Source organism: Motacilla alba, chromosome 3 (assembly GCF_015832195.1).
Source record: "Motacilla alba alba isolate MOTALB_02 chromosome 3, Motacilla_alba_V1.0_pri, whole genome shotgun sequence".
In the NCBI taxonomy this organism is placed as follows: domain Eukaryota; kingdom Metazoa; phylum Chordata; class Aves; order Passeriformes; family Motacillidae; genus Motacilla; species Motacilla alba.
In genome coordinates this window covers 35,970,468-35,995,989 of record NC_052018.1, presented here as the reverse complement: position 1 = coordinate 35,995,989, position 25,522 = coordinate 35,970,468, and the positions used below count along the sequence as shown (strand labels likewise).

Here is a 25,522-nt window from a genome sequence, read left to right as displayed (position 1 = left end):
GGTCACCCCAGAGCCTCCTTTTCCCCAAGCTAAACAATCCCATCTCTCTCAGCTGCTCCTCAGAGGACCCTTCCCCAGCTTTGTTGTCCTTCTTGGGGAATGCTCCAGCACCTCAATATCCTTTTTAAACTGAGGGGCCCAGAACTGGACACAGAACTCAAGATCCCTCACCACTGCAGAGTACAGGGGGACAACCACTGCCCTGGTCCTGCTGGCCACACCACTGCTGATCCAGGCCAGGTGCCATTGGCATTCCTGACCACCTGGACACAGCTGGCTCATGTTCAGCCACTCTTGATCAGCAACCCCAGGCCCTTTTCTGCTGGGCAGCTTTCCAGCCTCTTGGATTCAAGGTCATCAGCACTGAACCATTTACTTGGGAAGCTGAAAAGCCACTCGAGCCAGAGGCAAAAGTCTCTGTACAGCTGCAGAAATTTACAGCGTTTCATTTCAGCTTCATGCTCTCTAAGAAGTCAGCTGTCTTAACATGAAAACAACCACTGATCGTTCCTTTCAGGTCACAGAAGTTTGTTCTAAAACACTTTCATATGCTAGTAAAATATACAAGCAACTTTAGGGAAGTTATAAAGCCGTAGCAATGACAGATACCTTCAAAAGAAAAATACTTTTCACGACAGGAAAGAAGGCTAGGCAAAAAAATTTTGCTCAAGAATCTGTAGTTTACCCATAGATCTCAATTCCTGCAACTTTTGAGACTCAGCTCCAGTTTGGAATCTGTCACTTATGAGACATTTCACAATTTACAGAACACCTAGCAATTTTCAAATTTATTTACTCTCCTCTACAAGGAACATAAAAGCTATAGACCTTAGGTTAGTATCTGTCAGTTCACTACAAGAGGATTACCAGAAAAATTCAGAGAAATATGGCTAACCCCTCACAGTGTTACAATGCTGATATTAGTTCATCAGGAACTCAGGAGTATTATGGTCCACTTCTGTAACTCAGGAGTGTATCACAATAGTTTCCAATACTCCTGTGTTAGTACCTGGCACACGTGAGGTTACACTTCTGGCTGATCTAGATCTAGTGACTCACCACTGCCCAAAAGGACAACACTACACCCTTCTCTTTTCTCCTCTCCTACAGCACCCAGCTCTGTGGTTTTCTACTACTCACCCATGTGCCAACCTGGCAATGCTGGACCCTTTGCATTGGTTTTCTAATTTTAAGGTCAGGACAGTTATCACAACCAAGAGAGGATGCAACTTCCAGAATAACTGCACACTCCTGGAGCAGGCTCATCTGCAGCAGCACCCGAGAGATCCCGGCCTCCCTTGTGGTACCTGGGCCCAGCCTCTGCAGCACAGTGGAGGGAGCTGGGAGGGAGCTGCAGCTGCCAGCAGGGAAACCTCAGCTCTGAGGCTGCAGCACACGTGTGGTCCTGAGAGGAAATAGCCAGGCTGACAAGCAGGAAGCTGCCCTACAACGAGCAGCCAGTTGTGAATCCATCTGTACAGCACAGAGGTGCTGCTCTCAAAAGAAGAGAACAGGAGTAGGAGCAACCCAGAGCACAGCTGATGAGGAATTGCTCTTGCCTGACCCTGCCCCAAGGCTAGACAGAGGACACAGCATACCTTGCTTTGGAATCAATGCTGTTATCCCAAGGACCAAATCCTCTTTCCCTGATATGGGAGCTGGTATCCCAAGTTTCAGCATGTTAAATTTTCAAGGGATCAGTGAAACCAGAATTATGCTGGATTTGGTGCGGTTTTTTTGGGTTCTCTTCTCCCCCCAAGCTGATAAATATGACCCTTGGTTCACACTTTGCTAAATAAATAACTGGACTCCTGTAAGCAGTGCATCACATATCAATCATTCACTGGTTACTCTACTGAAGCACTTAGCTCTGTCCTGGCCTTCTGGAAGGAACAGTTTTGGAGAACTTTGCTCTGGTCATGGTGCAGAAAAATACAAACCATGCAGAAGTCATAGACACAAAATATTTGACTCACATGGATTAACATACTAAGCAAGGTACTCAGCCAATACTGCTACTGTTAGAAGCTATGCCAAAACTTCACAATCTTCTCAGAAAGCATTGGAAATATGTTAAAGCATGTCCAAGTACAAAGCCCAGGATGACAGGGCTTTAAATCTTGTCAACTCATCAAAGAAAACAGAATACATATTAAAGACATCAGTAGTTACATTTTCTTGGCTGTCCTAGTCTATATATTTACAGGTTTTCTAAAAATATAAATTACTGAGGTTCATATTAGGTTTCTTTAATGGTAACTTGCTAACTACTGTTCTCACAAATAAGCTCTGTAAATGGTTTTAGTAATAACTCCTGCACACAGCAAAACAGATAACCCTCATTCAAATCAAGGACAGTGCCAGCAAACCCAATACAAATCAGGTTGTAGATTTCAAAGGCTGATCTTTATCAGCCTTTACAGTTCCTGGTAAGTGTTAGCTTTGATTCAAGTAGTGCATTACTCAGATACAGCCACAAACAATACTTTCTTCAAAATTATGATCAGTTTTTAAAAGAAAAATGTTAGGCAACAAGAACAACTTCAAGCACCTTCTATAATCAAGTAGAAAGAAATGTATCTTCATTCCTTCTCCAAATCCTAGTCTATTTCTTTCTTTTGGTCATCCTTTCAGTTTGAATTATGAAAGAAGTGGAGAACAGTCTGCTTTCCTCTTCTAGAAAAGGGCAGGGTTAGGCTGATCCTTTTCTTGGACTCAGAAAACACAGGATATCAGTGTACAACAAGGATTAAAAAAAATCATAGAGGAGAACAAAGGACTTGGTTAAATATGCTGTAATTATGCTATTTTAATGTTATGACTCCACCTGAAGAGCCTTTACCTTACAGCTAATCTACATAGTGGGGACTGAGCACCAGCCCTATTGAGAAAGTCTCTGGAAAGAGTAACAGAAACTTTATTTTTCCCTGTGGACAGTCATCCTAATTGTAGTGGAGGACAAAATTAGTTTTCTGCTACATCTACAGAAGAAAGAAAATATCAAGGCTAGAACGTGCTTTGAAAAATGGATTCCTCCTACAGAACTCTTCCCAGAATTACCTTCGCCAGACAGATTCCCCAGCTCCTTGAACAAAGTCCCCAGTTGCTTATCAGCACTTGCTAGTTCTCTGCAAAACAGCTGAATATGTGCCAAGCTTCATGAAACAGCAAAACTCAGCCTTGTATACCGTGCTCACACAGCCTTCCAGAGCTACTCCAGCACCCAAAGAGCCCAGCTGTTTCTCACCTTCAGGTACCAGTGGGGGTTGTTTAAAGCTGTGTGCAGTGCAGTCCTGGGAGCAGCATTCAAGTGCCCTCGGAGAACAGCGGCGGCGTTGAAATACACAATCTCATGCAGGGTCCTTTCGTCTGCAGGAACAAGGTATCTTCTGGAAAAGCATGAGGTATGGGGGGTGTGAGGGAGACAGAAGCTTCAGCTGAAGGGAAACAACACAAGTCTACTGCTGTCAGACTATAAAAATGCATGTTTCCCATCCAGTACTGAAAAATCTCTGAAAAACAAGATGAACAGCACTGAAATAAACTTTTAAGCAGAGAAGTCTGTAATTATCGACTCTGTATCTAATGGATTTAGCACAGAACTCTAGCTGGGACACTGACAAATTCCAAAATAAGGGCAGCAGCCACAGTGCTTACCCGGTCAAGTACTCCACAGATCTTACTTATCCACCTCAAGGCCTTACCATGAGTCTCTGCTCATCTTGGCCTTCCTAGCTGAAGGTTTTTGCTTGGCAGTCATACTTCCGTTAGCTTCTCTGCCTCCCCCCCACCCTCTATAATTAACAAATGCCTTCATCTCTTCTCCCACCACAATAAGCCTTTCACATTTTCCACTGCAGAGCTGCCTCCAAAACTGCATCTGCTATGGCTTGCTCACAAAACAGTTCCCAAAATGGACAGGATATCACACTTGACATCTGTACAGTTTCATAAGTAGAACAGATCAGCAAAGATTAGGGTAAAGACTCTTGACTTGATTTTACCACTTATACCCACTCCTCCCTCAACACTGTCTCAGTAGCCAAAGTAGGTTGGTCCATTCATATTCCAATTATTTCAACTGATCTCTTGGAAAAGAGGTGTGGTTTGTTTGGTTTTGGTTTTTTTAGTTATTATTTTTAGAGCCCTCAAAGAAAGAATAAGAAAGGAAAAAAAAGTGTGCCACAGGGACCGAGACACAATTTTGACAAGATTAACATGTTAGTAAAATTTCATTTGCAACTTATGGTGCAAACCAATGCAGGAATATAAAACAGGAAGGCTCACCTTACAAGACTGTCTATATAGTCAACAACTTCAAAACGAAGCATTTCAAACTTTGTCAGTTTCTTAGACCTCCTTGATTCCTTCAACTCCAACAAAGTCTTTAAAAAAAAGTGGTGCATAAGACTACATGGGAGGCAGTTATTCTCTGGAGAACACAATCTGTGTTTAACACGTATAATTAATTTTTGCTGGCATGTTCTCACTGATGATGTTTGAAATGTAATCATGCAGTTATTTTTATTTAGGCCAATGTATTCAGTTCTCAAACCCGTAGGAGTTCGAGAAATTCAAAGAAATATGTGTTAGGCAAAATGTCTAAATTACAAGTTAAATGAAAAGAAAACATCTAATTTGCAATTTAAAATCCTGGTTTATGATAGATTATTTTCTATAATTTTCTATGTGTCAAGAAGGCCTGAAATACATAGTTGGTACTTATTCATTCATTTTTTAGATGAGACACTCACACACAACCCTTTACTCAGAGCTCCAGCAAGCTGGGAAGAACTAACCATGAACATTTTAAAACATTAATTTAAGGAACCAGTCAGTAAAGCCTAGGCAGGTCTAACCTTCTGAAGGTGATAAAGGTCTGTCTTCTTCTGGAGCTCCTTTTGTGGCGATACGGACACATCTCGTTCTTGGGAAGCTTCTGCTACTAGAACAAAACTAATATTTGATATGTGGGGATAAACTTCCTAACCCAAGCAATCTTTAAAGTACTCAGCAGTTCCTTATTCACATAGACACAACCACAGGCAGCTTTTGGGTCCTGCATCTTGTAGAAGATTGTTAAAAAAGGAGTCTGCAGTACAGCTTAGCCAACAGTGGTTAAGTAACAATTCAGCCCCGAGCAAAGGCCCAGCACAAGCCTTGCACATCACTTTAATTCTGTTTAGGTCATCCTAGGTCATACTCTCAACATTTGTTAATTTGACATATTAGGACTAGGTACTACTCATGCTTTTGGAATATTCAAAAAGCCACATGCTACATTTTTTCCCCTTCTCATGTGCAGAAAAATAATGAGTAAGAAATGAGTTCTCCCTACCTAATGCAGAAACTGCAATCAGAGCAGCAAACAGAAGCATGCCAAGGTATTTCACTGCCCAGTTTTATCCTCATCTTAATTTACAAGAAAATTTCATCTCCGTGGACATGTAGTTCGGTGATCAATTGCACCAATTATTAGTAATTTTTAGGTAAAAACAAAGAAGCAAAATCTCCCAAAGCACAATCAGTGCTAGGATGAATGACAATCATAAAAAAAGGAATCTAGATTTCTTGCCTTATTCAAGAAGATGGCAGATGGAGATTCCACCCACACATCACAGGTAAAACTCAATCAGCAGTGGCAATCATGATATTTAAAAGCTTTTTGGTGAGAACAATTTGGTATCTTCCAGAGTCCTGTGGACATTTGTCTGAGTGTTGAAGACTTCAAATCAGAAAACTTCCTCTCCACTAGTACTCAAATATATTCTTTCATTTTCCAAATCCTGCAGCTCAAAATAGACTGAATGTGAAGATATTTTGTTTGTTCAAGCTTCATGATATTATGTTTTTCAGTTCATTAGGCAGTCAGGACAACGGACTCGGTTGTTGTTATGAAATACAGCATTTTGGACTATCCTTTCACTTTAAGAGCTCTGCAGGCAATTTGGGTACATCACATTTTTGGCAGACATCTCAGAACCCTCACTAAAGATCAACACCACCACATAAAGTAAAAAGTTATCTAACTCAGCCATCTATTCACATACAGTATATCTTAATTTCCCCCTTCTCACTTTTCCTTTGGAGCTTAAATTAAATCCACTTTGAAAACAAACAAAGATCATTCATGGATTCAGTAGACCTTCTCTATTTTAAACCCATCTTCAAATCCTAAATAAAAATAAATTCTGTCTTCTTTGCTTTATAGTTCTGCAAGTTCTGGATCCCCAGAGTTGTCGTTCCTTATTTATTTCCTCAGTGTAAGAATCCAACTACTTAAAAGCCTTTTGCTTTAACTCTTTTTTCCCAAACTAGACAAACCTTTGGTTTTCCATCATAGTTCAGATTCCTCAGTGCTGGTACCAGCAGTGATACAGCTTTTTCAAAGTGATGACCTATTTTCTGTACCACAGCTCTGCTTTTACTACAACTATTAAAAAATACATGGTACAGACAAGAGCTGGTTCTTTTGGACAACCCCCAGTTAACCCTACAGTGTAACGTGACTACTTTAATTAATATTGACTGCATTTGGGGGTTGTTGCCTGCTTGTCCAAATGCTGTACAGCAACCACACTGATAATGAGCTTAATTAATATGCATAAAGCAGACTAGATGATAACAAATTAATCTTCAAAAGCCAATCTTTGTGGAGTGCTTCTCCATAATCCAGGGAAAGCAACGACATTCCTATTCCAGAAGAATGCTGGAATACATCATACTCGTGTTTCAGAGAGAATGCAGCAGTTTCAGTTAACCTGCCTCTGAAAGACAGAATGCTGCTACTCATTTGCCTTTCTAAACTTTAAAATATGTCCTGTACCATGAACAATCAAATCTAGGGGCTTGACAAGTCACAGCCTGTCAGCAGAGCGGACAACTGGCACTTGGGGTCCTAGCTCTGAACGTGCAGGGGAAGGAACCTTACATACATTTGGATTAAATTCCATGTCATAAGGACTGCTTATGCAGTCCTTGTCTGTCTGTTGCTATTTATCTTTAAAAACAGTTTGTTTTTAGCAACTACAATATTTGCTAAAATGCTTAAAATACATGTATGAGAGATGATTTGGGGATAATGTTTGCTGATCTGCCCCGTTTCTTATCTTACATCACTCTTCCGTATTGCAAAAAACACGAACCATGTACCAGTAGAGAATATAAACATTTCCTAAATTTGTGCATGTATTAAAAAAAAAATCCTGAAAATATGATGGTTTAATATGTGACAGGCTGTCTCAGGGAAAATGGTCAGATTACTCATTGGTCAGATTACAAAACAGCTTTCATATAATCTGTAATGGAATACATGATGGTACACACCCACCTTCTAGATTCTGAAACTGGGTCAAGAACTCCTTCAACTTTTCTACTGCCCTATCAAACTTCTTTCCAGAAGATGACATCAAAATTTCCACACATTTTTGGAGCATGGTCACCAAATCAGTCTTATTCAGCATCCTAAAAGACACAATTGTTGGCTGAAGTTGAAATGCAGAATGATGAAAGAGCTTTCAAAGTTCTTAGCTGAAAAAAGTTTAAAAAGCCACCCAAATTGAAAAATTCCTTTTTAAAGAAAAATCCTCCAGGATTACAAGCATTCAGACTTGCAGCAAATTATTTTTTTTCCTGCTGTCATTACTAAAAAGAAGCAAACCAATTACTTTTGGTGATTATGTCTTTCACATTTTCTTGCAGAACAGTCGTTTTCCTGATTATCTAAAAACACTTGCTGGACACAGGAGTTGCAATTTTTGAAACTGTGAGTCAGACATCAAAACAAAATTAAAAAAAACCCAACACTCAAAACCCAATCATGGTAGGGTTCAGAACTTGTTCCCAAAACCAGTAAAGGAAATGGTAAAAAAAGAAATTCACTATGTAAACACATCCACAAAACAAATCTCTGTGACTCAGAATGACACTCAAATGAAATCTGTATACTTTTTTCTGTATTTAATTGCTGTAAATCTAGCCATCACTAGAATTCCAGACCCATTCAAATTGGAAGGGATCTCTTGAGGTCTAGCCCAACCTCCAGCTCAGCATTTACTTACTATTTAGTTATTAGGGCCTCTCCCAAGTGTCACTGAGCACTGCCCAGTCTCAAAATCTTAATGTAAAAGATATCAAAGCAATGATGGTGGTCAGTGTCTCAAGCAGTGGGTTTCCATATCAGCTACCTAAAAACTGACTAAGAAATTTTGAGGAAGAATTCAGAAGAGGCTGGGGAAGCTCTGTGGATATCTGGAGGGACAATTGCAATTTGAGCTCCAGTTTCTAACTGGCAATGGATACTAAATGCTTATAAAGGTTAAAATTTAAAACTTCAGTTTATCTGCTTCAGGGTTACAGATTTTTGCAATTCAGGTATTGCCTTCAGATGCACTTGTTTTGTACAGAAAAGCATCAGGAGTTAACAACAGAAAGGGTGACCTTGACCACACAAAACATTTTGAAACTGTCTTGTATTATAATGGGTAAACAAGATAGCCTTGTTCCAGGCCAGACAAAACACTGCAGTTAAACACCCAATATGGAGAGAAGATAAGTGGATCTGGAGATCTGTGAATGGGAAAGAACAAATTTATTTTCCTAGCATTATTCAAAAGGAAATTGCAAGTTCTAGGAAAGCTTATTTACAACAACAGGATTACAGGGCCCAAAGAAAAGGCAAGAAGACAGTTATCTCATATGAGAAAACAGTAAAGGATCCTTTGCAACCTTTTGGGTTTGAGATTACTGCAAGGTATGCCAGGTATCAGTGGGGTTAAGATTTTAATTTGGTGAGGAGTAAGGCTTAAAGCAGGAAGAAAGATCCCAGATTACCAAAAGCCAGTAAATAAATCTAACTCTGATTATTCAGACAAGTTCTGCAAGAGAAGAAAGGAAGCTACAATGAAGTCCACAGAAACTCCTTCTAATGCTGAAGAGAGAAATCACCTGAAGAAGCGATACCATGTTGGTCAGCACCGGTCACAGAAGGGCAGGACTGTGATAAGCAGCATGTGATGAAAAGCCACCCATGATTAGCAGACAAAAACCAGAGTACAACATCTAGACAGAAGACAATAGGGCAGACAGTTCTTGAAGTTTTGCTACCCGAAAGGTTGATGGGATGTCCCAGCCAGTTAGCTCCACAAAACCAATTGAGTGATTCGCTCTCCAATCTTCTTGTGATGGAATTAATGCAAAATGAACTAAAGCTCACACATTCTCTGTCGCACCATGGCATCTTTTAGACTCTGGAAAAGTCAGGTAGAGTAACTACTATCTAGATTGCCCAAGTTAGATTATCTGAAACACCATCTTTGGGAAGAGCACTTCTAGCAGAAGGCATAAAAATCTGTCCAGGGAAAGGCTGAAGTAGAGAAGTCAATCACAAAAGAAACAAAATTCAGAAACTTAAAACATTACATTCAAACATAATTCATAAAAGACAAAAGAGGTACTTTGTTAGAAAATGAGAAATAAGCTGATCTAAAGCTTCTCTATACTTTTTACTTTCTAAATACAAGGACAAAAAAGATGGATTCCAGAAAAACACTGAAAAGGAGTAAGGGATGGGGAAGGGTGAACATAAGGATATCAACAGGTGATGTTGAAGACAGAGATATTAAGGAACAGTGACTAACTTTTAAACCTGAGCAAAAGGGGAAAAAAAGATTGCGAGTATAAGGGGAAAGACCATATTTTATAATTTTCTTCTAAAGGATAACAGCAAGATTCTATATAGAAAAAGCAGAGACAAGAGGAATTATTTGTAAAAAGGCAAACAGAAATTAAAAGCTGAAAAAATTATAATCACAGCGAGAATTCAAAGTACTTGAAGAAGTTGTGTTGGACAAGTTTTGCTAGGAAAATGACAGAATTTCTGAATTAAAAAAAAATCAATTCATAGAATCACCATCTTTGAAAGCAGTGACCATGATCACTGTATTTCTATCAGAGGCTCCCACAGTGGGAGCCAGGACCAGAAGAACAACAGGAGGGAGATAAACAGATAAGAATAAAAGGGGAGCAAGCCAGAATCTGATGGCAGCATCAACTTTGAGATAGGAGAAGAGACAGATGAATTCAGAGAGGATGAAAGCAAATTAAACAAAGGAGAAGAAAAAGGAGAAGGGAAAAAAGGCCAAGAGTTATTAAGAGATTACAGACAGACAGTAGAGAAAGCAGAATGACACATTTGTAGGCAAGAGCTGAGAGATGACTGAGTGCTGTCAAGATTCAGGAGAATCAGAGAAGGAACACAAAGAAAAGACTGCAGAAATGACAACTCAAGCATGTAATCCTTTCAAAGGCATAAGGGTAAAAAACACAGAAAAGTGGCTATGTGCAAGAACCACTTAGTATAGCAAAGGTACAGTCTGAAGAGCGTGTTTCCTTGTGTGTGTGAAAAAAGAAAGCTACCCTCCATCGACCACTGAAATGGTTTTTCTGTGCAGTTTTACTGCCAGACAAATCAAACCTGAGCAGCTCAGGGGGTCTGGGAGAGGCAGTTACAGTTATGGGGTTGTGTGACAAAGCCAAGGGATCGTTTAAATGAGTGCAACTATCAGGAGACAGACACTGCCATGTGTCTGTTGAAAGCACATTTGGTAGTCTTTAGCTGCAACACTGCAATCTAAAAGTTTTCTATCAAGAAAACTGCCTTTGACGACTTTGGCATTTTAAACACTGACAGACAACACAAGTACAGCCTCTCCTAAAGTCCTACGCTCACAGCAACAGAAAAAATTAACTCAGTCCCTGTAAAAATTATTATGGCAAATTAGGAAGAGAAGGAAAGCAGTAAAATAAAAAAGAAAGGCCTCAGCTACTATTCATTTGGAAGAGATTCTAATTTTCACAATAGGTTAAAATTTAAGACAACTAAGACTAATAATTTGATTGATAATACCTACCACAATCATACCTTAAAAGACAAAACCCAACTCACACAAAGTAATCTCAGTGGTTTCAGCAAAATTACTCAGGGCATATGAGATATTAGAACCTGCCTGAATTTCACAGAAATCAGTAGAAAACCAAACTGAAAACAGTAGCCAATTACACTTGCAAACAACCCTAAAACTAGCTGTGAACAGGTAATAGCCTCAACTTCAAGTTCCAGAATAAGTGATGACTGATACTTTCCACGTGTACAGCAGTATTAAAACAAAATGAGGAAAAAATATCACCTTGCTAGTTGAAGAGATGACTCATACTCCTCTGTCTCCCACACTCGGTTTTCCAAACAAGCACAGTGCAACTCCCTGATCTGTTATGCAGAAGGTGAAGAAAGGATAAAGTGTTTTACAAAGTAATATGGGAATCTTAGAACAAGCTGTTCAAAGCAATATGCAATTCCTTTAGAGCCTGTTTTCCAAAGATGAAGAATGATTCCAAAAGGAATGACACCTCTTAATATCTTCCAGAACTAAGCTTCTGCTGGAGACTGTTGCTCTGCACCAGCTTCCGAACAACTAACATTCAGGTGGAGTTAACTGCAGTGAACAAAAAGGAACTCCAATCAAATACCCCAGCTAAAACATCCTTTTATTCTCAAACAGTGGCACAGTTCATTATGCTTTTGTAGTCAGCAACAGATTCTAGTAACCGTATGGAATACATTGAGAACTGAGAGACAGGTGCACATGCACAGAATATATAATTGCTCTTCTAGTGGAAGAAATTGCTTAGCATGAGAAGGTGGATTAAATGACATTAGAGCAGTAGGACTATTAACAGAGCAATTTATCACTGCTCCTCCTACAATTGCTTTTTTCTGTACAGAAGGTTGCTAAAAACTCAGTCTCTTCATCTGAATTTGACTAGCAAACTAACAGGTGGTAGAAGAGTCTGCAATGCATACAGGTAATCTCAGATGTGGGAAAGTCAATGTGTGGATCCTTTTGCTGATCTGGGCATCTGCCTCCTCCTGGAAACTCATTCCTGTTGACTGACAAGGTATCATCCATGCCAGGAAAGAAACCACAAACTCTCATCCTCTGCCCATAGAAAGAGAGCATCTCTCCATTTTAAGAAGCAGGAGGCAAAACAGCACATTAATAAATAAAGAGTAAATATTTATTTAACTGTCATACTTTGAGGGAAAAAAAACCCCAAAGCAAAACCACAATAGCAACAACCCAACAAGACCCACATATAACAGTATATCACCTGCTTGCCCAAAGGATACTTCGGAAGAGAAGATGTGAAAACATGAAGACATCTCAGAATTGAAACATAATTTTCATGGTAAACATGTAAGTCCTCCAGCAACTTCTCTGTTTCTTCCTACAGTGATAGAATAATTTTAAAAGTAATTCTGACATCCACTTAAAACTCCCATAAAACACTTAAAATTACTCTGAATTTTTGATATTGTAGTGTGCTATGATTTAAATAATCAATCTTAAATTGAGACCACTAAGCAAATGAGCAGTCATTTCAAGAGTTCACTGCGTTCTCATTGCATATTGTTACCTTTACTTTCTTCCTCCAACTCAGTAGAGAGCTGGAGGAAGATTTGCTAGCAAAGATCCAAAGTCAATAGCAAAGATTTGCTCTTGACTAGCATTAGTATTCTACCATTTTCAACTATATTTAGGCCTTTAGACTTGAAATGTCATCTCACAACAATGAGACTGTACACTATTCTTTTAGTGGGCAATGAGAAGTTATGTAGCTACTTTTACTCAAAAACTTGCATTTTTATACTACAAATGCATTTAAAAATTTATTTCTTATATTGTGGGTGGCTGTTGTTTTTATTAGTTACATGTACATGTAACTAATAAAATAACTGTTTTTATGTACATAAAAACACCAGTTCACAGAAAACAAAGAAATATTCAGTTGATTTTCCTATGTGTTTTTAATTTGATTTTGCTTATTCATGTGTCAAGAACAACAGAAATTAAAAAATCACATTTAAGAAATAGAAATTACTGACTACTGCTACTGAATTTTCTGGATGGCACCACATCATCACTGGCCTGCCATGGAAGCATATATTGCTTCTGGAAAGCCACACTCAAAAATTCTGGTAACTGTACTGAAGTCATTTAGTCTTTGTGGTCATTACATTTAAATCTGTGAATCAAAAGATCTTTCCTCTGTCTTCAGTCAAAAATAAAGAGGAAAAAACACAGAATCCTTGACACATTTAATTATCCTTTTGCTTATCTGACCAAACTATTCCAAATGGAAAGAGAAAAACAAAATAAGCCACTGAAGTTTTCTAGAGTGAAAGTGAAACAAAGGGTATTAAAGATAAAAGAAAAGCAAAACCTTGTCTACAGGCAATATAAGGAAGTACAGTTGTATGGAAGGAAAAGGTTTTCTTCATATTGCAAAGACTGAAAGTAACAAAGACAGAGGGCACTACAGAGGGCTTTCTGATGTTAAAAAAATTTAAAATTATTAAAAACATTAACAATCTTTGTCCCCATAGACTTTTTATATATGGAAATTTAAGAATCACTGATATAACAACTGTTAAGGCAACCTCTAAAACCTTAAGGCAGACATTCACAAGTCTGTATTTTAATTTTAAGTAGGATCATTAAGAAAAAAAATAGCTAAGAAATACAATACCACAAAATAAGCTAAGAAAAGGAAACAAGTTCTCTCTAATGCTACTTCATCAACCTTATTTCCCCAAATCTCAGGCATTAACATATCTATATTTTCCCTCTTGGTCCTAGCTCAAGACAGATATAGTTAATATAAATAAATAACAATGTGTTTTGCCAAATAATGAAGTGAAAAGACATAATCCATTTTAGAAGAGTTTGAAAATGCCATTAGAAGTCTATGCAATATTATTTCCAGAACAGAGATAAAAGACATAGATTGCCACATTTACATAGTTTCAAATTAAATTTGCCATGAAACATTTCAGACAGATTTGTTAATAATTATGATGCAAAATTGCTTTTAAAACTGATAATTTTAAATAGGTGAAACACTTCCCATAGTTATTAAAAAAAGTGGCAACAACATGGAATATAAATGAGGCTGATAAAGTGTATTGCAGGTTTAGGGGCTAAGCTGGAAGACCTAAAAGACTAAAGTGACCTGGTGCTGAAACACAAAGTTCACAGGAAAGATGACTATAGTGATTCTGAAAGTGTTTCCAAAGCTGGGCATGACACTGTAGATTAGCATGACATCAGAATAAACAGCACCTCATTAATGCAGCAGTAGGACCTTTTTTCCCCAGGCAGAATATTCTGCCAGCTTGGCAAGGCAGTAATGGTCCCACCTCTGTTGGGGAGATTAGAACAAAATGTCTTCAATTAAAATCTGTGAGAAGCATCATATGCACCTAAGTATGAGAATTCCAGCTTCCTTCCCAAAGTTAAAAGTTGAGGCTTGTGAAATAAGGGGTGTATTATTAAATATGTAAGTTTGGAAACATATAAAATTTAGGCTGATGATTATTCAACTTTCAAAGCAGGTGTGAATAAAGGGCAAGGGAACAGTTGTAGCTGAAGTTATTTTTGCTAATGAAGACAATGGATCATAAAATGATGTAAAATCATATCTCATCTTGAATATTGTAACTGTACTTGCCATATTGCTCGCTCCTAACCTCCCCTCCAGCCATTACCATTGTTATTCACACTTGAAAAAGCCTTACACACCAGGCAAGCACCATTTGTCTGACAGGTTACAAATATTTGAAATGAAGAGTCAGGAGAAAACCTTTACCTTCAGCAATGCTTCTACTGGGAGTGGCTTAGATGGTGAAAATAACCAACAGATTTTTTGTTGGTGAATTCCTAAAGGGCTCACAGTAGTAGCAGTCTGACTTCAGCCCATTGGCAAAGCTTCAGATAAACATGTAACAAATTCGTTTTAATCCTGTATGGGGTGTAGGGTGAATGTGTGCCTTGGGACACAGACTCTGCTCTACTGAGTTCAATCAGAAACTATGCAGAGGCTATGAAGGATTAAAAGCTTATGAAATAACCTCCAAGATAACTTACACATTCTTCAAACACTTAACTGATCTTCCAAGAAAGTCAGTCTGGGCAAGCATGAAAAGACCTGGTCATAAATAAACCTTGTATCCTTCTTTTTAAGCAGTTATATTTCTAGACATAGCTAAAAGTTGATGTAAGAAAGTTGTGCAGCTTCATATAAAGGCTGACCTGGCAACCCTAGAGATTTGGAATTTTGACCTGCCAATCCTAATTCTTCATAACTGGTCACAAAGCACAGCATGTTCTGTATGAAAGATATTATACAGAACTATGTATCTTGGTCTTGTATTTTATTATGTTCCACAAAATGATATATTGGGCAAGTTATTTCTGTTCTCCTAAGACATTCTTAAAATTTTACCTTTAAGAAGCTGTCGTTTGTCAGCAGTTCAATCTGTTTCCCTGACTCTTGCTTTTCCACATACCTTATGGCAGGAAAAAAAATAAAACCAACATAAAATGATAATGTAAAGAAACATCCTAGGGTTAAAAACATTTAAAATGCTTAGGCTGCTATAAGAAATATGTTTGCAAAGATTCAAAAAGGACACTCAAATTCAACAAGTTGAAAGGCCACTCCAAAACCCTAGAGATTATGCTTCAAATCAGCTTAACAACTTCAAAAGTGATTTACGGCTATTTGTCAGAATGACTTGTTTCTGTATTAAGAACAAGAAGGAAAAAAAAGTAAATTCAAGTGATTACACATCACAGAAGCTGTACTCTCTAAACTAGAACATTAAGACTTCATGAAATTATTCAGAAATGTCCTCTGTTTGATCAATTTACCTTTGCTATAGAAAGTGCACAAATGAGCTACAGTGTTCACAGAACCACATTTACAGATTCTTTTAATCTTTTTTGAAGCTAATCAATACATGATTGTCCAAGAAATGTATTTCCACCCTTACCTTCTAAAAGAGGGTAGTCTCCGAATGTTTTCACACTGATCATGTGATAAAGAACAAACTCTCTTCTTAATGTCTACCAGGTGGCAACACAGTACACTGAGAGGCTGGGAATAGAAGTGCTCCACAATACAGAGCTGAAAAACAAACCAAGAACTAGGGATGTTAATAAAATTCAATCTCCCTGCTATACCTACCTTTTAATGCTTTCTTACTACTACATTGCATATACTACAATGGTAGTAATGGTACTCCTTTAAAAAAAATTAATTACAATTCATAGATATTCCATAAGTCACTACAGGACATTGATTATACAGTTGTTTACAGTCACATAATTACCTTCTTTGCTACATGAGCTATTTATTTTCAGTACCTCAGCTTTTCGCCCCTCCTATGTAACATCACACCTAGATATAATGACATGATGCTGATCTCTTCTATTTAACACTTCAAAAATTGCTTTATCCTTGAATTCTTTTAACACACAAGGACACAGCCATACACTGTCAGGTCTACAACTTGTATTTGCATGTCAGGCCAAAGGAGAAGTACTAAACTTTGATGATTCTTTCAAATAAGAGGAGCTGAAACCTATGAAACCCACAAAGGTCTGTCTTCAGGAAGAGGTACTGTGGCCAGGATATTTCGCCTGGCCACATGTAATCATTGAATCTTATATATCAAAAAATCAGAAAAATTCTAAATGTATATGACATTAAAAGGGCATATTTTACTAGCAGGTTCACACGTGGAACTAGGTAAGAAAGAAACCATTTCACAGTTCTGCATTAAAACAGATGACAGGGCCTGCAAATTCCTCAGAGAACTCTCGTCTGCAATCCACAAAAGCTATAAGGAGACCTAGACACAGAAATACATCTAGATATGAAGAACTATATAAGACAGTAAAAACTTAACTATCATGCTCTCTAGAGACTCTTTTTGGAAACCCCCTGAGCTCTTCCACTTTGTCTCCTGAGAGAGGGTAAATATAATTCTCACATTGCTGCACAACTGCTTGGAGCACAAGTATTACCTCCTCTGAGGCACCAAGTAAATTACTCTGCAGCTCCTATTTCCCTGAAAAGGCAGGAAATGTGCATCCAGAAATTGTGCCAGAGGAGTTCAAGTGGGGAAGAAACACTGCTGTAGCCTACTCACACCAACACAAACCAGAGACCGAGGAGCTGGTATAGATGATCAGAACTGGGGAGTTCTGCCAGGGGTGCTAGAAAGCTACAAACTAATCTATAGCAAAATACAGCTCTTTCTGCCCACCAAGCCAGGTTACCCTTCTAAACCTAACCTTATAATACTGCGGGTTTTGTGACAGCGTAAGCTTTTATTTGCTTCTTCATACAGGTCCTACGAGTTTGCTCTTAAACCCTCATCAGTAAAGATTTTAAAATATCCATCTGTTCACAGATCCAAACTGTTTCCAAAGGATATTTTTTCATGCAATTCAGCAGTACGAGGACCTAAGAAATCTTTCAGTGCCTAGTAATTACCCTTTGTTTTCACAACTGTAATTTGAATTCTTGTTACTATTGCCTACCTGAAATCCTTTGATAAAATTCTGGACAGAAAAATCATGGTACAGGAATATGTTGATGAGAACCTGCAGAACTTTTTCTCCCAGTTTAAAGGGAAATCGGGATGTCAGAAGCAGCTAAAAGGGAGACAAAAATTAAAAGTAGCCATAGCAGAAATTCTCTCCTCAAATCAGTAAAACTTATTTATACAACTTGATACAACTCTTAGTATGTGCTAACATTCAACTAAATAAGATACTAAACACACTGCCAGCTTCTAAAAACAGTATTTCTACTAAAACATCCATGCAAAGATTGATTTTCATGTTTAGTATTTTACCACATTTTTGTAAGTATCTTTCCCTAATGCAACATTTTAAGTTAATTTTGCTTAATGCTATTTTGTAAAATTACAAATAGAACAGAGACTGCTGTAATAAACAATGATACCACTACTTTCAGCATGTGTAACAGAGATTTTGGAAATCCTGTGGTCTACCAAGAATCCACAGGCACAACATTTATATGGCTTGAACATATGGATAACTCAGCTAAGGTTTGACAGGTGGCAAAATTCAGGCTGAACTTTATTTTTTAGAATTTTAGCTAAGTTTCAAAGCTATCTTTTTCTGGAACAAAGTAAAACTGAAATCACAGCTCGACTTTAATGAAGAGGTGTGAATGTCAAAGTGTTATTGCACAAGGCAATGCAAGTGAAAGATGAAAGCAGGTGTGCGCACGTGTTTCAGTATGAGAAGGGAGCTAACAGTATTACACTACTCTGCAGCTGCAAGTAGAAGTATCTAAAATCCACAGCTCTCAGGGACAGAGTCCTTTCCAAAACCTTCAGACAAACCTGCATTTAAAGACCACACATGTAAACTGTGCTTCAACACACACACTCTCCTCATTTCTATTTAGAAAGGGAATTACCTTGTCAATTATAGTAGACAGGTGCTCCTTACAGGAAAGGGACTGGAAGAGCTCTATACACAGCAGAGAGGACACTGAGTGAGGAAGTAGTCTGTGGATAATCATTGGTGATGTAGCAATTCCAAAAATCAGCACTAGAGGTAATTCATGGATATGCTGACTGGATAATGGGGGAAGAGGAAAAAAAAAAGTAACAGTCACATTATAGAAGCTTGTGTAACAAATGCATTATGTTCCTACTATAGCGCTGAGTTTAAATGCAGAAAGGGATAAATTAAAAAATTTGCTGGTGGTAAACCAAAAGAGGAATTGGTGTGGAATAAAATTAAAAAGAAAGGATGCTATTTAAACCCCTACAGTAAATAAGAAAATGAAACTCCATTTTCAGATTCAAATTTCAGAAAGTGGCACAAAAAGCATCACTTCAGTTAGTTTTGTGCTGATCCTACCTTCCCAAAAAGTTATATTCAGAGACCTGAGTCTTATAATAGGATTTTTTAAAAGATACAAAGAAAAAAATAAGAAGATACATTAAATAGGTAACAGCCAAAAAAATTTACAAGGTTTACATAATTTAATAAATTCAAAATAAATATGAAATATCTCCAATGTATGGAGATGAGTGAGTGTTCCAATCACACTTTAAAAAACTTACAACTTCTCCAGATTAATCTTCCTCTTCAGGTAATTTTTTAGTATTTGCTTTAGAACTGAAAATCAGGACTGAATGTGTATTCCTTGAGGACAGCATACAAATTATACAAAATACAGTGTTTTCACTGTATTTTCAGTGTTTCCATTTTTAATAGTTTCAAGGAGGTATAAAATATGCTATCTTAAATACCTTCTAGGTTAAAATTGTCGATTTATTCCTTTCCTTTGTTTTTGCCACAGCAACATTTTGACTTTGGATTTTAAGTGTTATCCCACAGTTACTTTGTTTCTCTAACTCTTCAAAAGAAATTGCTGAAGAAAACCATAAAACCAATAAACTTCATCTATTACTGTCCATTGTTGATAACCTTAGAGAATCTTAAAAAGGCATCAGAACTTGTGATCAACAAATCAGAGGAACCTCTCACATTTGTCCACTTCACCTTTATTATTAAACATGTTTAAGACTGAGATGAAGGTAACAACACAAGCTGTACAATTTCTTGCTGGTGGCACAGCAAGTGAATTGCTGAGGAATTGCAGCCCCAATTCTAACAGCTCCAACCTGGGGACTTAAATGCATCATGCTCTTTTTGGAGAGCAGCATGAGTTTTTGATTAGCATGCCTGAGATTACATTAAGGAAAACAGAAACAGAATTACATTAAGGAAGACTGATTACATTAAAGAAGAATAGAAGCACAGGAGCACCTGAAGTAGTCAGCTGCTGATTACAGATCCTGGCCAGCTGGGGAAGTTTGATATACACTCCTATTAGTAAGCTAGTGACTTAAAGCAGCAGCATTACCTCAGTAGTTACACAAAAATACACTCTGCAAACAATTTTAAAAGATCTAGAAATCTTGGAAATTCAGTTTCACATTCACAAACTCTTTAACAACTAGTACCAGTAAATCCTACTATGTGAAAAATTAAATCAGCCACCCCTTATCTCAATCTGGCCCTTAGGCACTCTGGTTCACAGTCTGAAATTTAGCTTTAGTGTAATTTACCCCTAAAACCTAGCAAGTAGTTTTTTGCTCAATCACTGCTGCAAAGAAGCAGCACCAGCAGCAGTTGATTCCAACGCTTCACTGACCTCACAGTTAAATTTCAGAACAGCTGCAAATAGAAAACAGGTAAAGGAGTGGAAGAACTAAAGTTCAAGTCATATTACCTGCTGATGACTATGAAGTCTTGAAGAACTTTTGTGGTGAAACTCTCCATGTCTTTGAATATGACTACAACTGGAGGAGACTGCCAGTATCTAGAGGAGGAATTTCTTTTTTTGCTTGGAGTTTCGGATTCTGTTTTCTTCAAAGCCATTAATTAAACATTAATACATAGAAGCCAGCAAAATTAAAAAGACTGAATCATATCTATGATATTATAATACTCCAAACTGACATGACTGGCTTTTTGTCAGCTGTATTTATTATTAGTACCTAGAACTGCCATTTTTCTTCCTTCTGTCTGGCACAGCATGAAGTACAAAGAATAATTTCAAACACACAGTCCAACAATGACAAGAACTGCTCAGAGAAACAGAACTGGTGGAGTTCTGCTGGGAATGAGGGAGATTTGAATTGTATACACAGACATTGCTTATTCTCTCTATCTCTACCCAGTAATAAAAAGAGAATGCACTCAGTACACATTGGTTTATCACACTGCTCTGATGAAGTCATCAGAAAATCAGCTGTAACTTGTATTCATGACAGAAACAAAACTTAAAACTTCAATAGCTTTAGCAAACACAAAGATACAAAAATATTTTGAAAGTTATTTCCTTACTGCTTGCCAATGTAGTGTGGGCTGCAGATGACATCATAGCCCATTAGCACTAATACAGTACCTTTGCCCTGGATGGCTGCTCTTCTGTAAAGTTTTGATTTAATAAACAAAATATCTCAGCACTCCTGGGAGAAAAGTATCTGGCATGAAGCTGATACTGCATTTTAAGCTTCCAGTTCCCAATTAAACATATGAAAAAATAGTACTTCTTGCTTGTGTTTCAGAATTCTGACATTCATACATCATCAGTAACTAACTCCACATTATTTGAATATAATATGTGACACAGAGAATCAATCTCAATATCACGCTATTTTTTAAAAATTTAGCTTTGGCATTTTCTCACAGAAAGCTGAGTTATTAAGTTTCTGTTTTAAACACAAAGCTGAGTAATTAAATTTCTGTTTTAAAGGTCTGGCATTTTGATTAACTGGGGATAAAAACCACCAACAACATACCTTTGTTACACTGTCATACCAGCTGATAAGAGAAGGCATTGAACAACGTATTCTATTCTGTGAAACCTGCACACAGTCCTCATCTTCCAGTGAGTCCACATCTATATCACAGTTCATCAGCTGCCCCATCAGCTTCTGCATCAGATTTTTTATACCTTCACAAAACATTTTTAGAAATGTGGTAAAGACATTTGGTGAGCTGGCAACACTTCTCCGTCTCGTACTATAAAAAACTACCCCGAAGTTACTACTCATTATTTTCCACATCTCTAATTATTCTCCTTCTCTCTCCAGAATGCACATCTCATGCTCCTGAAAGCACTAATGATATGCATGCTGTTCATGCAATTTGCCTAATGCCAACAATTGAGGTTAAGATGTTGGTCTTCCATCTTTACCTGAGCTCCAGCCATATGATTTTAAAAGTGATCTAGAAATAAGTAAGGCAGCCACTCCACAGAAGTGAGAATGCTGCCAAATGTGATTTTAATCCTTTTACTTAAAAAATAAAAAAGGAGCAAGGAGGGTGGGACAATTTTATTCTGCCCATTCTCTCACTAAATAAGGTGACGGTAAGAATTTAAAAAGTGGAATACAGACATCCACTGTCCAATTAAACACAAAGAAAACCAACCTACAACATCAACATGCAATACACTAAGCAGCATGTCCTCAACTGCTATGCCACAGCTAAGGAGCATTTCAACCTTCAGTGTTTTAAACTGCACTGGATACCTCTCAAAACACAGGAGGTTTTACTGCTCTGGTTACATTGGTTTGAGCAAATCTTTGGAAAGTCTTCAGGATCCCTCTGTCCATTGTTCTTGCATTTAGGGGCAAAAGCTAGAATCCCTACTTGATTTGATACCTTATTCAAAAGAAGCAGCTATACTACTGCAGTATATACCTGGGCAATCTTTGGCTTCCAGCAAGGCTACATAAGGAGTAATGTTATCTTGAAGGACATCTGAGAGACCTCTGAAAGTCAAGTCATGATCTGTAACATTCACACCTAGAAAAAAAAAAAAAAGGACAAAATTTTAAGGGCATTTTCCCCATAACTCATGAGCACAATGATTGGACAATAAACTGAACAGTAGATAAAAACCAGAAGATACTTCAAATATTTAAGGAAAGAATGAAAAGTATCACATCAGCTGTGAGGAAAGATGAAAAACTAGCACAAGATTAGACATAGATGTTTGACAGTCCCTGATTAAGAGAAACAGGGAGTCACTGTGAATACCCTTCATCATATAGCTTGGTGAGGTTTTTCAAAGAAAGTTTTCCAAGGGTGCAAACCTGCAAGAAGCAGGACTGGTTTTCTAACATCCCTCAGAAGCCATCCACAGCCATGCAAGTCCTACAGACAAGCAGTTAAATTCACCTTCTCTAGAAGAACACTGTATCCATACCTGGATCCTCTCATGGCTCATGTAAAGAGGAAAATTACTGTAAATTGCTGTGAAACTCAGTCTGAATTCACTATGAACTACTTGGTTTTTACTGACTTTGTTATTATCCTTACAACAGAAAAAAAAAAACAACCAAGCCCCTCCAGGAGGCAGTTGAGAACTTTGTCTACAGAAATATTTGAAGCAGTAGTTTTTCACTTCCTATTGCCCACAAAAGTAGCAAACTGTCCACTTTTTGTTAGTGCCTACATGGTAAATTTGAAGCACAGGCCTGATTTCAATTTCCCTAAAATAATCCACTGAAAATGTAATCAACTTGCCTTGAATCAGGTTTAGGATTTATGGGTACAAACCTCTGAAATAAAGGAGAACAGGAGAAAGAAAAAAAAAAACCAAAAAAACTTCAGAACTTCACTAACTTCATCTCCAGCTATTTTTCCTCTCTGTGCTCTTTTCCCAAAATAAAGACACTACTTCCCTTCATGTAAAGTTGCACTGCAAGAACACTTATCAGAAACACAGAAGCCATACAATTCCCGTGGTTAAGCTGTAGAAACCACCAAGCATGCTGGTGGCAGTAACAGAGACATAATCAAAGTTATCTCCAGTGCCTGAAACAAAAAAACCTCAAATTGCTACCAGCTGCTTAAGAGAGACAGTAGGGGAGTTGTTGACTTACTGGACTATTAAGCAACATAAACAAAAACGTCCTTCTCCCCTCCCAAGCTCTTCTGTTGACACGTTTGAGGCTGATATTGCTCACAGTAATTGCTGGGACTCAGTAAGTTTCTTTGATGTGTCTGTGAGATTTAATCAGATGTACATTACAAAAAATATCTTAAAAAATTACCTAAGACAAGAGCTGCAGTAGGGATTTCTCTGAACTTCATCCTGCAAGTCCATTCTGTTGTCTTCTCTTGAAAGTCAGAATGAGACCGGCTCAAAAAACTCACCAGATTATCAAGCAACTGCTTATTCAAGTTTTCCTGTATTTGCTGCAAATACACAGAGACAATTGATCTATAAAAATGTGAAAACACCACTGCATTGTCCTTTTTCTACTCCTTTCCTGCATAATCTTTAACCCTTAAAACTCCAGGGTTTTAAATTTTCCTGTGATCTATAAACCACACTAACTTATTAACTGTGTGGCAAACAGACAGTTCCCATCTTGGAACTTCTGGTCAAGTGCCTCAAGAATAATTTGAAAAGCAAGTGAGCTTAACTGTGTTGTCACACCACAGGCTTTAAAGAAGGAGAAAAAACCAACATACTGACAAAGCCTCAGTGATGTAGGCAGAAAAAACCAATATAATTAGTTTCTGGAACAATGTTCATGGAAATTCCTATTCTTCCTTCTCACCTTACAAAACACCTGTAAACATTTTTCTGAGAGGTCTAAATGAGAGCAAATATTCTGCTCCTCTGAATCTAATTCAGGATGAAAGAAGTAAAAACAGTATTAAAGGAAATCATTAAGTATGTTTTATACGGAAAAATACTAAACCACGTGACTCCAGTGTTCACTACGCTGTCTTTTGACATTCAGGATGATTTTCACACAACAATCTGTATAAGCAGGAACACACAACAAGGTGAGAGAAAGCAGGGTGGAGATAAAACTTTTAAAAGCAAATATATGTCAGTAGTATTTTGTGTTTCTTTTTTTTATCTGTGTGCCTTTGAAAATCTGTCCCTAAACCAAGATATGCCTTATGCTAGAACAGACAAAAAACCCTCCTGTACTCTGAAGTTCAGAATATCAGTATCTACTCTAGAACAGACATGTTAGAAACAAACCCTCATTCCAAACAGAATCATCATCAAGATTTATTAGCAACAAAAAGTAACACACAGCTGTGAACTTGATTTTAAGCAAAGTGGGAAAGGTTGTCTCTAGCAGCATTGAAGAGCCCACTATCAAAGAGTGACAGTCACATCTCCAAGAGATTGCACATGATGGCTGCTCAATAATAGCCTAAACTCCATTTCCATTATACAGAGGAGCTTCTGCTGGTCTCCTAAACAACTGATAAAACTGTACACAAAGTAATTTTAGTCTTTTTATCCCTCACTTATTGAAGAATATTCTTCTGGCCTTTCTGATGTTGATTGTGCAGCCCTGAACTCCCACCTGATAAATCCTATGCAACTCAGAACAAATTGTAACATGACATTTTTGAAAGAATTTACTGTCACTATAGGACATGAAATGACGACATGCTCACTGCTGTTCTCAAGGTGAAGAAAAAAAGAGAAGTTTATTTTCTGACTCCAACATTTATAGTTTTCCAAAAGTGACAGTGGATTGGAGGGTGACAGTGCCACCTCTCCAATGACACTGGACAAACCAACAGTCCATCAAATTTCTCCTCCTCTATAAAAAAATGCAAAACAATAAGTTATTTAAAGACGTTGTGTGAGAAAGTTCGTTACAAGAATGCAAACATCAGAAGGCTTAAAAAACTCTTTAAAAATCAAAGCAACAATTTACATCATCAGTATTTTAACACCATTGTAACAATTCCTGTATTACCACAGACTCTTTAACAATCCTCTGAGCTTCTGTTTCAGACTCCATCAAACCCTATACCTCCTGTGATCACTATTGTTTTTGCTAAGCTGACCTAACAAGAAGCTCAATTCTTACTCTGCATGATTACAGTACAGACGATTTCTTACACCGTGCACTTCTGACAACGGAATTCAGTCTGCCATAGCATTACACATTTACCTAGCTTTCTTAAAATACATCACTCTTTTCTTGTCAAAACAACTTTGTTACTAGCATTGTTTTAATAATGTTCCAAAAGTGCACCAGGCTGCTCTGCATCTCAAGTGACCA

At 37.7% G+C, this 25,522-nt stretch overlaps 1 protein-coding gene across 5 annotated transcripts in view; it reads right to left on the bottom strand.

Moving 5' to 3' along the window:
• ORC3 (origin recognition complex subunit 3) overlaps positions 1 to 25,522 on the bottom strand; it is a 36,148-nt gene that overhangs the window by 3,896 nt on the left and 6,730 nt on the right. For 3 of the 5 annotated variants that reach the window (XM_038130754.1, XM_038130752.1, XM_038130753.1), the window contains 14 exons: positions 23,528 to 23,672; positions 22,170 to 22,274; positions 21,263 to 21,417; positions 20,188 to 20,324; positions 18,358 to 18,517; positions 17,448 to 17,561; positions 15,893 to 16,026; positions 15,343 to 15,406; positions 12,169 to 12,285; positions 11,187 to 11,266; positions 7,331 to 7,464; positions 4,860 to 4,945; positions 4,288 to 4,385; positions 3,248 to 3,389 (listed from right to left, as the gene is read on the bottom strand). In XM_038130754.1, coding sequence (XP_037986682.1) covers positions 3,248 to 3,389; positions 4,288 to 4,385; positions 4,860 to 4,945; positions 7,331 to 7,464; positions 11,187 to 11,266; positions 12,169 to 12,285; positions 15,343 to 15,406; positions 15,893 to 16,026; positions 17,448 to 17,561; positions 18,358 to 18,517; positions 20,188 to 20,324; positions 21,263 to 21,417; positions 22,170 to 22,274; positions 23,528 to 23,672 — 1,671 coding nt within the window. Of the gene's footprint in view, positions 1 to 3,060; positions 3,390 to 4,287; positions 4,386 to 4,859; positions 4,946 to 7,330; positions 7,465 to 11,186; positions 11,267 to 12,168; positions 12,286 to 15,342; positions 15,407 to 15,892; positions 16,027 to 17,447; positions 17,562 to 18,357; positions 18,518 to 20,187; positions 20,325 to 21,262; positions 21,418 to 22,169; positions 22,275 to 23,527; positions 23,673 to 25,522 lie in introns of all 5 variants that reach the window. The other 2 variants (XR_005256188.1, XM_038130751.1) reach the window with 2 other exon arrangements.